The sequence below is a fragment of the Melopsittacus undulatus genome, chromosome Z (genome assembly GCF_012275295.1).
Source record: "Melopsittacus undulatus isolate bMelUnd1 chromosome Z, bMelUnd1.mat.Z, whole genome shotgun sequence".
In the NCBI taxonomy this organism is placed as follows: domain Eukaryota; kingdom Metazoa; phylum Chordata; class Aves; order Psittaciformes; family Psittaculidae; genus Melopsittacus; species Melopsittacus undulatus.
Genome location: NC_047557.1, coordinates 39,958,155 through 39,972,207, shown reverse-complemented (window position 1 = coordinate 39,972,207; position 14,053 = coordinate 39,958,155). Strand labels below are relative to the sequence as shown.

The 14,053-nt window shown below is 40.6% G+C and overlaps 1 protein-coding gene across 1 annotated transcript in view; it reads left to right on the top strand.

The window, feature by feature from the left end:
• The first annotated feature begins 2,246 nt into the window (after positions 1–2,246).
• Positions 2,247–14,053, top strand: part of LOC101874953 (guanine nucleotide-binding protein subunit alpha-14) — a 58,513-nt gene continuing 46,706 nt past the window's right edge. The window contains 1 exon segment of the mRNA XM_034073037.1: positions 2,247–2,374. Within this exon segment, the coding sequence (XP_033928928.1) occupies positions 2,247–2,374 (128 nt within the window).

Sequence of the window (14,053 nt, the reverse complement as noted above, 5' to 3'; positions counted from 1 at the left end):
CTGCTGTGTACAACTTTCTGTCATTTACAAAAAAAAAAAAAAAAAAAAAAAAAAACCCTGATTCTGATACTTATCTCAAACTGTATGTACTGAAAATCAAATACTATTAGAAAAGGCAAATATTTATTTGTATTAGCAATTAATAAAATTATTCACAGAACAGCCACATTTGTACAAAACTGCAGAATCAGAAAATTCAAAGGATCCTGACTGCTTTGAAACCTGCCTGCATACTTTCTTATATCAGTAAGGTGTTCTAAAAAGTTATTATCACTAAAAAGTACAAAAATATTTAGCTTTCAAATTATGAAGCAACTCCTTTAAAATTGCTCTTGAGATTTAATTAGTAAAGGTGGAGACAATTGTTTTCCATGGTCTGGAAATACTAAGCTCTGATTTTAGAAAATTCACATGTGTCTGCCTATGGGGAAGAAATCAACAAATCAGCCACTTATGTTTGTTTAAATAAATATTGCTTTATCTTGCTAATGTCTTATGGTTTCAGTTATCACTATGGCACAAACTTTGAGTCAAAAGGTTGAGTCAAAATGCATTTGAAACTCTGCAAGTTCAGAAGTTCAAGTATCATTACAAGGTTTGTTTTCTTTAGTATAAACCAGTAGAGAAAAAAAAAAATATATCAGGGTGACAGAGTAAACTCCAAGGAAACTTTAAATACAGGCACAGAGGAAGCAAAACTGAGACAAGAAAAACTTCAATAGTTCGATTCTTAATGCATACACAGTGTCATTCTAAACCTGATGATCTAGCTCCTGTGTAATAGATGTTCCTTTGTCCTCCCCTGAAAAAAATAACCGAACCACAAATCAACCACAAACCTCCCTCCCAAATAACAACCCCCAAAAAGAACCAAACTGCCAATAAAAAGGTTTTCTACATCTGAAATGAACTAAAAAAGAGATTTCAAAATCATGGACTGATTTTGCAGACCTTCAGTAGAGTTATAAAGTCATAAATACCATTTAGAAAACTTATAAGTTTGAAAACTTGTAAATGAGTCTCAAGCTCTGGGACACGAAGTATGACGTAGGGTTACATTAGCAGATGTTTCCTGAAACAGCTGTGGAGATGATTCTGCACAGAGAAAAGAAGGTGCTGAACTGAAAAATAACCCATTTTGTTTCAGCTGTAGGATCTCTGGCCTGAAAGGAGTTCCTACCTCAACCACCCTGGAGCTAATTTGCCATTTTAGTACAAGTGCCCATGTAGCTCTTCAGTGCTACTGAGTCAAGCACCTTGCTTTCAGTTGTGTCCTCAGAGGATGGTAATAGCTGTTCTGTAATACGCCAGTGCTTTTAATATCCATGAATAGCAAACATGCCTTTTTATAATAACGCTAGTTGCTGTGTACCTGTATTACCAGAGACCTTGAAATACTTGCAGCAGGCAGCAGCATAGCAGCTATTAGCTTAACCACGAGATACGGTAGGCTTCCAGGACATGGGAAGCCACTGGGTGGGCAGTGACGTTAAAGTTCTGCTAGATCCCTAGGGCACCTCAAGCAGCCTTACTTTGTAGCTGCTCTGAAGGATACTAGTTTTCCTACTGCAGGCATGACTTAGATGCAACTTTCCATGACTGTGTTCCTTGCAAAATACAAACCAGCTAAGTTAGGTTATTCAACTATGTAAGCAATCACTGAAATACAGCTAATTCCAAAAACCCCTCTAAAATGAAAACCAGCTGACACCATCCGCAGGCATGTCCCCTCCTTTTCGTGCTTCCATCCTTGTTGGGATGTCGGGTGGGAAAAGAGAAAGCCCCAGATGCAGCGTTACGATACTTAACCTCTCAGGTCGTCTCTCTCCCCTCCGGCCTCCTAACTTCCTCCAACGGGTGTGTGCGGGTTTGAGGGTTGTGGTTTGAGGGTTTTGGGAGCTTCTCCGTGTCTGTGAGGGTTTTCTGTTTTGTTTTTAAGCAACCGGTTCCCCTTAGCCCTGATGCGCTGCCGCCTGCCCGGGGTCCCTCTCCGCTGCCCGGGGCCCGCCTGCCCGGTGTCTCTCCAGCCCCAGCTCCCTGCGCGGCCGGAGGAGGATCGTTCCCGCCCCGTCAGTGCAGGGGCCCGGCCGCGCCTGCAAACATTAACCAGGGCTGGCGGTGGTTCGTGCCCGTCCCAACCCCTGGCCCCTCGGGCGGCAGGAGGGGAGGTGGCAGCCCCTCTCCGCGGTGGGGCGGGGTCGGAGTGGCTTTCCTCCGCTCCCCGGCGGTGGTGAAGTCGGGGGGCTATGGCAGGCTGCTCCTTCTCTGCGGAGGAGAAGGAGTCGCAGAGCATCAGTGCTGAAACCGAGCGGCAGCTGCGTCGGGACAAGCGGAACGTCCGCCGGGAGCTGAAGCTGCTGCTGCTGCTGGGTGAGTACGGACTGCCGTCACCCGGATCAGCCCGGCCCGGCGGATCTTGCCTGCCCCAGGCGGGAAAACTCTGTTCCTGTCGGGGTTCTGTTAGTGCGGGGGTTTGTGCCGGTGCAAGGAGGGCTCGTTTCAAGTTGCCCCCGTGCGGCAGGGGGGAGCGGTGGGTGCCGCTGCCCGGTGCGTGCAGGGCTGGTACACTGGTGGTTTTCCTTAGAGACAAACCAAACCTAACCCAACTCAACCCAGACGAGCGCGGGCGCTGTGGGGACGTCCCGGTGTTGTGTTGGGGAATGTTGTGGTAAGAAGTAACAAGGAAAATAGAGCTGCAAGCGCAGTAACAGTATTTGCGCTCCTCGCCTGCCTTGCGCAGTGTCAGGGCCTTGCGGTGAGGTGCAGCGAGAGGCAGCACCAGCCTGCTGACGCTGCTGTTGGGAGCATCGCTCCCGAGGCATCGCTGCCTACATCAGCCACTTGACTTTCTCCATGACTGCTATGCCGCTGGTCGTAGTTCAGCTTGGGGGATGCATTGGTGAGAGCTCCAGCGCAGATGAAGCCGGCGGCTTTTAGCCTCTCGAGCTGTTGCTGCTCCATGGAGACGCAAACATCCCGCCATTAGACTTCTTGCTGCTCAGATACAGGTGGGGGAAAAGAAGCCCCCAGGAGTGTCTGAAAAAAAACAAAACACTTAGATCTATCAAATACAAAATCTTAAACTACGGTGAAGCAGCCTCAGTCTAGGAGAGTTTTAGTTTTCTCTGACAAACAGAAAAAGCAGCTCTATGCAGAAGTTCCCAGGCATCAAAGCTCCCACTGTGGGAGCAGCATCTCTTGCTGTAACCAGTGCCAGAGGAGAAGTCTGTGTCTCCAGTGCTACCCTGTCTTAGTGCTTACACTCCCTTGATTACTCTGCCTTCATCTCTGCTGCAGTCAGGTCAAGATGTAGCAGCCTGTGTAGTATAACTCACCAAATAACTGGCTAGGCTTCACACACTTAAGTTTTTAGGAAGACTGAACAAAACTGTAGATCATGGACCAGGTTTGAATTGGCTGCTCTCAGTGTTGAATTAGAAAGTGATTTGAACACAAAACTGATTAAAAAAAAAAGAAAATGAAACCCACTAATACTGACTTGCCTTCAGTGCCTTGTGCCTGGTTGCTACTGTCTTTGCCTATTACCTGCACAGAAACCTGTGGTTTAGCATGAGGGGAGCTCACGGCCCTTGAAAGGCAGCAGTTTTAATAATGGACATAAAAATGGTAGTCTGGCAGTACATTGACTTCTGATGGGAAGTAGGAAGATCTCCAACCAGACAAGCCCATGACAGATTTCAGTGTAATAAGGATGCATATTTGATAGACTTGCTGTTGTAGCCCTTTATTTTCTATTAATCACCTGGAAGAGTTCATGTGGGTTGTCTATGAATCCTTTTTTTTTTTTTTTCCCTTCAGATTTAGACCATGCTTTGTGAAGAAAACAGAGCAGAAAACAGGTTCAGGCTTTACTGAAAGGTTTGCCATTATGCATGGGATGCTGTAGTCACCTAGCAATTTTCCCATTTAAAACATAAGGTTAACAGAAGAAATCTGTGAAATGCTCTCATGTGCTTTGGAGTTTCTAAGACAGCAAAGGAATTGACCAGCACTGCTTTTTTTGCATTTCTCAGAGAAGTGTCCTGTATTTAGGGAGGGAGCAAGCACAAGCATGTGGATTTCGATTGGCTTCTCACTGCAGCAGGAAGTCCCTTGAAGGCTCATCTGATTCTGAGAATTGGACCTTGGTCTGAAATACTTGATGGGAGACCTTCTGTAGGGTCTGTCTTCCCAATTGTGCCAAAAAAAGAATGAGTTTCTGAACATACTCAGCCATAATTTAGTATGAAACAGTCATATGTTTTCACTTCTACCTGAGTTTGGAGACAGAAGCACTGTGTTAAACCAGGAATTTCCATACAAGTAGATGAAGTGTTCTCTGGCATTCATTGTGGTAGCAAGACATCTGTTTCAACCTTTCATTTCCTTGAAAGAAGCCATTACATTTCTCCAGGAAACACAAGTCAATCTTTCTGAGAATGGGAAAGTTTTAGATGTGTCAGCTCACTTTAATTTTTTGAAGACACTGGACTGGCTGACATTGATGGTTGTTCTAAAACACAGTTTATTATTTCTGAGTAAGAAACCTGTCTATGATGAAACTGATATACATTTGCACAAGTCAGAAAGATACAGAGAAAGGAAATATATCCATATAAGTGTAGTGATGGTAGAGTCCTTCTTACTAATGTCCTTAGATTTGTTGCAGTTAATCTAAAACAGAAGACTGTATTATTTAATCCCAAACAAACATTTTTTTTTATTTAATAGTAAGCTCACAGAGCCAAGACTGAGCATCTAGAGTGAACAGGATTTTTTTTCTCAGCACACTAATGGCTTTGCATGGTTTGTCAGTTTTCTGCTGTAGGTCTTGTAATTACAGAAAAACTTTACTCTTTGATTTTTTTGAATGTGGGTTTAATGCATCATTTTCATACTGTCAGTAAGCAGATCTGTCTTTGGTGAATGAAAGGCTGGTGAAAATCTTAAGGGCTCAGACAGAGCTGAGTTAATCAGTGTGACTGTACCTGAACCCATCCAAGTGTTGGAGGGCACAGTCAAGACATCTTAGTCTGTGCAACTCCGTATCTCATTGCAAATACAGCACAGATAAAAAATGCTGCTGTGTTTCAGCTCCTCACTGCTAACTGGCAATCATGGCTCTTGGTTTATCTTTCTGGGATGTGTGTGCTAGAGGAGTGCTTATATTCTAAGTCATGAGGGTATATCTGGTAGTGATTGCTTGCTTTTCTGCAGCCTTCCTCCAAGTTGTCTGCCTGCCTTTGTAGACATATATTCTTCCTTACATCCAACCTGAACTTCCCCTGTTTATGTATAAACACATCACCCCTTATCCTATCACTACAGTCCTTGATGAAGATCATAGAATCGGTGCCCAGCATGGGGAAATAATAACATAGTAGGCAAGGCAGAATTAGAATTATCTGAAGTGATTGTTTTACTTAAAAGGGAGATTAGTGGGTAGTATAATGTAGTCATCTTTACTCTTCTGAAAAAGAAAGAATGCAGAAATGAACAATTTTATTTTTATGTTATTAATCTTCTGTTACTTGCTAAGTGATTCTTGTTAGGATTGCCTTTGGATTACTTTGTTCCACCATATTTGCTTCATTTTTCTTTGTATAAGTTACGTTGTTTGCCTAATACTAGTGGAAATAAGTACATTGAGTAGTATCTTTCCTCTTTGAAACAGAAATACAAGGACTAGCTTAAAATAAGTACTCAGAATTCCAAAGCTCCCTCATTACGCAGGAACACCATGTATGAAGTACTGGCCGCTGGGCTCATGTAAATGAACCTGGGAGCTTATACATTGCAAGCTTTGATTTTTGAAATTCTGAGGAATTGCAGCCTAAAACCAAAGCCTGACTCTTTTCTGAATTTCTCTCTCAGCAGCTATAGCTGGGTGAACTAAGCAATCAATTGTTTCGCTTGCACAAAGCAAACCAAATAGCACATACATTCGTTCTATCTAATTTGGTATGATTCATAGTCTTTTCTACAATCCTTCCCAACTGAATGACCTGCTTGACTGTTCATATAGATTAATAAATTGCTCTGTAATATCACACAGTTTGCTCCTATAGTTTAACTAGATCAGATAAAATGATGACCTACTGTTTTTTAATGATCTGTGTAATATTGATAAATATATCTAGCTGGCTACCTTCTCTTTTTTTCCTCCACAGTAACTTAGTGTGAATGAAAGCACCCAAAAAAGCAAGGACCGCTGTACACCATTCCTTTATTTTCCTGTCTTAAGGGTTGCTGTAACATCTTTATTGACTCATAGATGCTATTAAACATATTTTTCCTGTTAAAAAAAAAAAAAAAAAAAAAAAAACAAAAAACTCAAAACCCCCCAAAATCTGTCATGTGTCACCAGGTCACTTTTTTTCCCCCACTACATAAGCAGAAAACACCTCCAAATAATAGATGTTGATTTTATGTCTAGTAAGTGCTGATCCATGACAGATTAGTGCTTGGCTTCCATATGAATGTGAGAATGATAGAAAGCCACTATTAATTTTGTTCTTTTTTTTGGTTTGTGGTCAACCAATGGTCAGTTTGAACAAAAAATGCTTCTGAAGGGGCACTCCTGTAGGAAAGAATAAAACATACAAACTAAAATATTGTCCTGGGAAATAGTTTAGCTCTATTAAATACAAGCTCTAGTTGTTATGTTTTTCTTTTTACTTTTTTTGAACAGTTCTAGGTCTAATAGTTCTTCCACTGAGGAAAACAAGTTAGATAATGTTTATGAGTAGTAGTGTATGGATTGTTGCCTCAAGAACTGTTTGTTTAAAATGTGCCTTCAAGGCCCTTGAGATCTATTTTACCACTTCTCGTGTTGTAAATGTACTGTGTTTAATTTAATCTCTTTAATTTGGGTAGTCATCTAAGCCTGCAGCTTCATTTGCAAACATCAAAACCAGATCAGAACTAATTTGGAATTTGTTTTCCATAAGATGTGGACATACCTTTTTTTCTTTGCATGCAGAATGCATGTTGTGTCATCCAGCATATTGGAAGCTTATGTCATCTATGTTACTTTTCTCTGGCTTCAGTTTGTTTTAATGTATTTGCATGTCAATCTTTGAGTTTCTTTACTTTCTTTCTTTTTTTTTTTATAATAGAGGTCCTTTGAACTTCATTTAAAAGCTGTTGCATGTAGCTGCCTTTGCAAAGTAAGCTTTTGGATCAGTGTCATGGAAGGAGAAAATTCTGGAAAGATTTTTTTATATTGTTTTGGGTCAGGCAACAAGTATCACTAATTGAAGTACTTTACAAATGTATGGGAATATTTTCCACCTCAGTGCCATTAAGTGTTACTTCTGGGATTGTTTTTGAAGAAGTGGTCAACTTGCTGCTGTGTCCTGAAGACTCTTATTAGCTCAGTTGTTTATAAACTTGGGCACTTAGAAAGCTTACTCAAAGCATGCTTTGGGTTTCTCCTCAGAAGGGTTCACTCATAACTGTAATGTTGTGCATGTTGCTACTTCAGATATGCTAAAATAAAGTTAAAATTTGATTCAAGTAAATAAAATTTCATTCTAAAATTAGAATCTGATTACAATGAAGTATATAGAAAATCTCAGGAAAGAAATTACTTTTAAATAGCAGGTAACTACTAATCTGTTTTATCCTAGTACTTCCCTATTTTCACTTAGTGAATTCATTTACCCTGTGGTTTAAAGACCACTGAAGATTTTTATTTCTTTGCTGAGGAGATGACCAATAAAAAAAAAAGTGAAAAATTAGGTTGTATTAGTAATTATCTCTATCATACTTACAAGACCAGGTTGGATGAAGCCTTGGGTGATATGGTTTAGTGTGAGGTGTCCCTGCCCATGGCAGGGGGGTTGGAACTAGATGATCTTCAGGTCCTTTCCAATCCTAACTATTCTATGATTCTAAGATTCTATACTTAAGTGCTGAAATTTAGCAGTAGCTTACAAATTTTTTTTTTTTTATTATGGGTTTTAAATTGTGCATTAAGTGGCCTTTGAGCTGTCTTGTATCTTGGTAGTTTTCTGTAGTTATGCTTTGCCTCACATATGTTGCGTGTATAAAATTCTGTGTAAATTTAGATGAAGATTTTGTAGATATAACTTCATTTGCAGTGTTTCTCGAAAGAGTAAGCTAACCTCTTGGTATGTCTAGCAGAGTGTGGTTTTCTACCCAGCCCTTTTCTACTACTCAGATACATGGTTTGACATTTGACTGTTGACTGGATCTCTTGTTTCTTTCTTAAATAGGGACATAATCCACGTTTATTTTTCTGAAATACTATGTCCTGTGAAGTCTTCCATCAGTTCCTATGGAAAGCAGCACTGCAATATTGATGCTAGAAGAACTGTAAGATATAGTTGAAAAATTAATGTGCCAACATATGGTAGTCTATTATGAAAAATCTGTAAATTTCGAGTTATTTAAATCAGAAGCATAGAATGGTATTACAGTTTATTGGACATTCCAGTTTCCACTCCTGCATAATTAACCCAGAGTTACAGTTGCAGCAAAGGAAACGTTGAAATTATTTTTGTTCACTTCTGCTTGCAAATTCTTCACTATTACATGAGTTGAAGACAGCACAGAGAAGAAATATTTTCCACTTAAAACATATGCACTTAAAGGAAGTATCAAAAGCAGTGTGAAAAAATAATAAATGATAAAAAGATAATTATGTACTTATTTCCAGTCTATGGATAATTATGTACATACTTCCAATTGCTGTGCTTAGCACAGCAATGTTCGTGCTTCAAGTCATGGGTGTCGTGGTTTAAATCAAATCCTCACAGTACTCTCACTCATTCCCCCCCTTGCTCCCCCAACTCCCGGAGAGTTAGGAAGGAGAATCCAAAGAATGTAGCCCCCACGAATTGAGATAAGAACGGTTTAATTGCTAAGGCACAACACAAATCACTACTGCCATTACTACTACAAATAATAATGATAAAGCCAATAACAAGCGAAAAGAATACAACACCCCACCAACCACCAACCCATAACTCACTCCACCCTGCCCAGCCAAGCACCACGTGCTCCCTCCTCCATTTCCCTTCCGAGCTCCACCCTTCCAGCTCTCTCTCCCAGTTGCATCCTGGGCATCACGTGCTATGGTATGGAATACCTCATTGGCTAGCCTGGGTCAGGTGTCCTGTCTCTCCTTCCTCCCGGCCTCCCCTCCTTCCCGGCAGAGCATGTGCTCAGAAAAGGCCTTGAACAAAAACACCCTCAAAACATGCTCGCTATCAAGCAACTGTTCCCAGCCCAGAAGTCAAAACACAGCACTGCACCAGCTACAAGGATGAGAAAAAACGACTGCTACTGCTCAACCCATGACAGTGGGGTTTTGTCCAACAAAAGAGGAAAAAGGAACAATATTTGCTAATGTGTTTAGTATCTTGTTTCTTTAAAGTTTTGTTGTAGGAAAATTCAGTTTGATGCCTCTAACTCAGTACAAATTAAATATGCATGCTCTTAAACAAAAAACAAGACGTGAAGGCCAGCTTCGTTAGCTGTGATTTGCTTGTGTTTTCTCAAATGTCCTTTTGAAACCAAATCTTTTTTCAGTTGATTGAATAATCACTACTTTGTACATTTCTTATAATATTCATAGCTAATAGACTCATCATATAAAATAACACAGGGATGATTAACTTTCTGTAGATAGCATTTTGAACTGTAAATAGGAAAAGAATTTTTTTTTGAAAATTAATTGCCGCATTTTTTTTTTGGTGGCTGCAGGTAATAGGCTTTGCTGTCTGAACATAGTCTCTTCTGCGTAGTAGTGGTGACTGTATTTTAAATCAAACTCAAGATTCTAACAACTCTATGATTCTATGATTCATTTCTTTCAAATACATTTTACTCTGGTTCTATTGAACCTGCAATCTTATCAGGCCAAGCCTGTAGTTATGAGAAAAATTGGAATCTTTGGTAAGATTCATTCAGCTCTCTGCACATACAGGATTCTCACTTGAGAACTACTCTTTCCGTATAATTAGGTTTATAGGATGTTCTTATTGCTAAGAGAAAGAAGAAAGGGAGAGAATGTCTTGCTTAGAATTATGAGCTGACTTGAGCACTGGCAGTCTGTCCCTGAAATTAAATTGATCATAATTTCCCATGGAAAAGATGATAGTTCCTTTAGACTAGAGCGCCCTACCATCCTGTTACTGCATGACAGAGAGAGATTTCAAACTTCCATTCTTGTTTTGAAACTGTTTACATGGTGAAACTCAAAAACAGGTGAGCTAAAACCAGTTCTAATGGATTTAAGAATATGTCTTCTATATAATGCCATCTAAATCTAGAGGAATTTAGATGTTAAGGTGACATGAGAGATTTTTTTTACTTCAGAGTGCTTTTTTTTAAAAAAAAAATGAATCTTTAAATGGATATGTTTTGAAGGACACTAGTTTTTTACAAAGTTGTTTTTAATTGTAACATTTAATGGTCTGTTATTGCACTTAATGCTTTTTAGTACTTTTAAACTTAATGCATCAGGAATTTCTTTTAATGAGATGTACTTATCTCTGAAAGAGTAAAAAATTTTAGTTTTAAGCTTGAGATTGTTTTGTTTTACACTATTATGTCTTAGTTTTATTATTGTCTTTTATCAGTGCAGTCTGTAACAATGTTTAATTTGTTAATCCCTCACACTTTAAATCCTGCAGTTCTGATCAGCTAATTGTCTTTAATACCTGGATGTTTGAAAATCTCACTTTAAGCACTGGGAATGATAAACAAGGGATCTTTTTGGGGATTGCCTGTTACTTGTGTTTTATATTTGGCTATGTGGAGAAACAGCTGGCATTCTGTGAAATGCAGACAAAACAGAGGAACCTGCTTAGTACTTGCAGTCTTCTTATTGCAAATCGTGTATGTGAAGTATTTAACACTTTAGAGCTCATATCTGAGGTAGAGAGACACACATTAAATGCAAAAAGTATTTCTGAATTGATAGACACATGATGTTAATGGCAAGGGAATGGTGGTGCGGTATTTCACTGGCATTCTTCACACCTTAATTCAGATGGTTTTGAATCACGACCTAGGAAACCAGGTAAGATACGGAGATGATGTACTGATCCTGTTGCCATCTAACATAAAGAACCAATACATGGCTGCTTTGAACAGATTAGGGCACTATATCTTTTATCACCTTCTGAGGAAAATACTGTGTGTATGACCAAGTATGCTGTTGTGTGAGTCTGGGTTTTAATTGTTTTCTGGAGGAGCTAGTGGGAATTTTGAAGCTCAGCATTTTTCTGCTACTAAATTTGCTGTAATCAGGCTGTAGTTTTGATCATTTGACAGTTTTCATTAGGGCCATTCTCAAGGAGATCAGTGAATAAATTTTATCCTAACTGCATGATTTCCCAAAGTGCATATGTTCCATGTATTAAAGCAGTCGAATGGCTTCACTGTGCTGAATATGCTTTGGACTTAGAGTGCAATCCCTAGCTATTTTACCTAGTAATTCACCATTACTAGGAGTAATGGTGTGGCTATATACTGGAATAAAGTGCATATTTTATCAGTTTTTGCTTTACAAAACTCATCTAAACCTGTGTTCATATGTGCAATTGTGGGAGATGTGTGGAAATATTTTTTAATGCTTATGTATTACAAGTACTTAATTCAAGAATTGTACTTAAGGTTGGAAATATCGCTGAGAAATCCTCAGAAACCACTCTGGGGGCCTCTTTGGTTAGATGAAGTAATTCTAACACATGTTACTTAGAATCCACAGAAAACCCTGGCTTAGACTTCAGTATTGGTATGATATTTCTAAGAACAATTCTTATAGAATCATAGAACAGTTAAGGTTGGAAAGGACCTTAAGATCATTAAGTTCCAACCCCCCTTCCATGGACAGTGACACCTCACACTAAACCATGTCATCCAAGGCTGTCAAACCTGGCCTTGAACACCGCCAGGGATGGAGCATTCACAGCTTCCCTGGGTAACCCATTCCAGTGCCTCATCACCCTAGAACTTCCTCCATATATGCAGTCTAAACTTGCCCTGTTCAAGTTTTAACCCACTATTCCTTGTCCTATCACTACAGTCCCTAATGAACAGTCCCTCCCCAGCATCCCTATAGGCCCCCTTAGTTACTGGAAAGCTGCTATGAGGTCTCCACGCAGCCTTCTCTTCTCCAGGATGAACAGCCCCAACATTCTCAGCCTGTCTTCATACAAGAGGTGCTCCAGTCCCCTGATCATCCTCATGGCCCTCCTCTGGACTTGTGTCAACAGTTCCATGTCCTTTTTATGTTGAGGACATGAGAACTGCACACAATACTCCAACTGAGGTCTCACAAGAGCAGACTAGAGGCACTGGATCACATCCTTTGACCTGCTGGTCATGCTCCTTTTGATGCAGCCCAGAATACAGTTGGCTTTCTTGGCTGCAAGCGCACACTGCTGGCTCATGTTCATTTTCTCATTGACCAACACCTCCAAGTTCTTCTCCGCAGGGCTGCTCTGAATCTCTTCTTTGCCCAACCTGTAGCTGTGCCTGGGATTGCTCCGACCCAGGTGTAGGACCTTGCACTTTTCATGGTTAAACTTCATGAGGTTGGAATCAGCCCACCTCACAAGCGTGTTAAGGTCCCTCTGGATGGCATTCCTTCCCTCCGTGTATCAACCGAACCACATAGCTTGGTGTCATCGGCAAACTTGCTGAGGGCACACTCAATCCCACTGTCCATGTCACTGACAAAGATGTTGAACAAGACTGGTCCCAACACAGGCCCCTGAGGGACACCATTCGTTACTGATCTCCAGTTGGATATTGAGCCTTTGACCACAACTCTTTGCATGCAGCCATCCAGCCAGTTCTTTATCCATCGAGTAGTAAACCTATCAAATTGATGTCCCTCCAATTTAGAGACAAGGATGTCATGGGGGACATTGTCGAAAGCTTTGCACAAGTCCAGGGAGATGACGTCAACTGCTCCACCCCTGTCCATCAGGTCTGCAGCCCCATCACAGAAGGCCACCAAATTGGTCAGGCAGGATTTCCCCCTAGTGAATCCATGCTGGCTGTCACCAAGCACCTTGTTGTTTTTCATGTGCCCTAGCATGCCTTCCAGAGGAATCTGCTCCAAGATTTTTCCAGGCAAAGGGGTAAGACTGACTGGTCTGTAATTCCCCGGGTCATCCATTTTCCCCTTCTTGAAAATGGGGGTTATATTTCCCTTTTTCCAGTCATCAGGAACTTCACCTGTCTGCCATGATTTTTCAAGTATGATGGCCAGTGGCTTTGCAACTTCATTCGTGAGCTCCCTCAGGACCCACGGATGGATTTCAGCAGTGCCCATGGACTTGTGCATGTTCAGGTTCTTAAGATGGTCTCGAACCAGATTCTCTCCTACACTGGGCCTAAGGTCTTCATTCTCGCAGTCCCTGCATCTGCCTTCCAAGACTTGGGTGGTGTGATTGGAGCATTTGCCAGTGAAGCCTGAGGCAAAGAAGTCATTAGGACCTCAGCCTTCTCCAAATCCAGGGTATCTTTCTTGATTACCTGTGACTGCTGTTTTTTTGATGGGCTGCCCATTGTACCATTTCTACGTCCCTGGCAAATGACTGCAGAAGTAATATTTACCAGATATATCTTGTCTCTTGTACTGCTGTTTGGCTATTTGTCTGTTACTTCTGGCTCTGGAGTATGGTTTTGTAGCAGTTTCTTAAGTGCTATCTAAAATTTACATTGAAAATGTTAGGTATGGAGTTGTTATATGTGACCTCTATATGGGCCTCTATGGATCTGGAGGCTGTATTTTTCTTCACTGCAAACTGTAACCTCTGGATCTGAGTTACAGTCATTTACTTATGGGGGGTTAAAACTTTGCATTTCAGGAACACTCACTTATTATCTTTTTTTTCTATTTGGTAAGGTTCATCCAGCTGTGCTCAGTTTATTATAACAGCCACAGAAAAGCAGTAATATATAGGTCAATACATGTTTATATTCCCTGGTGACCACAGTATAAAAGATGATTTTTACTACATGTTATTTTACTTTTTTTGTGGGGGGAGGAGTGTGAGGCTTCTTT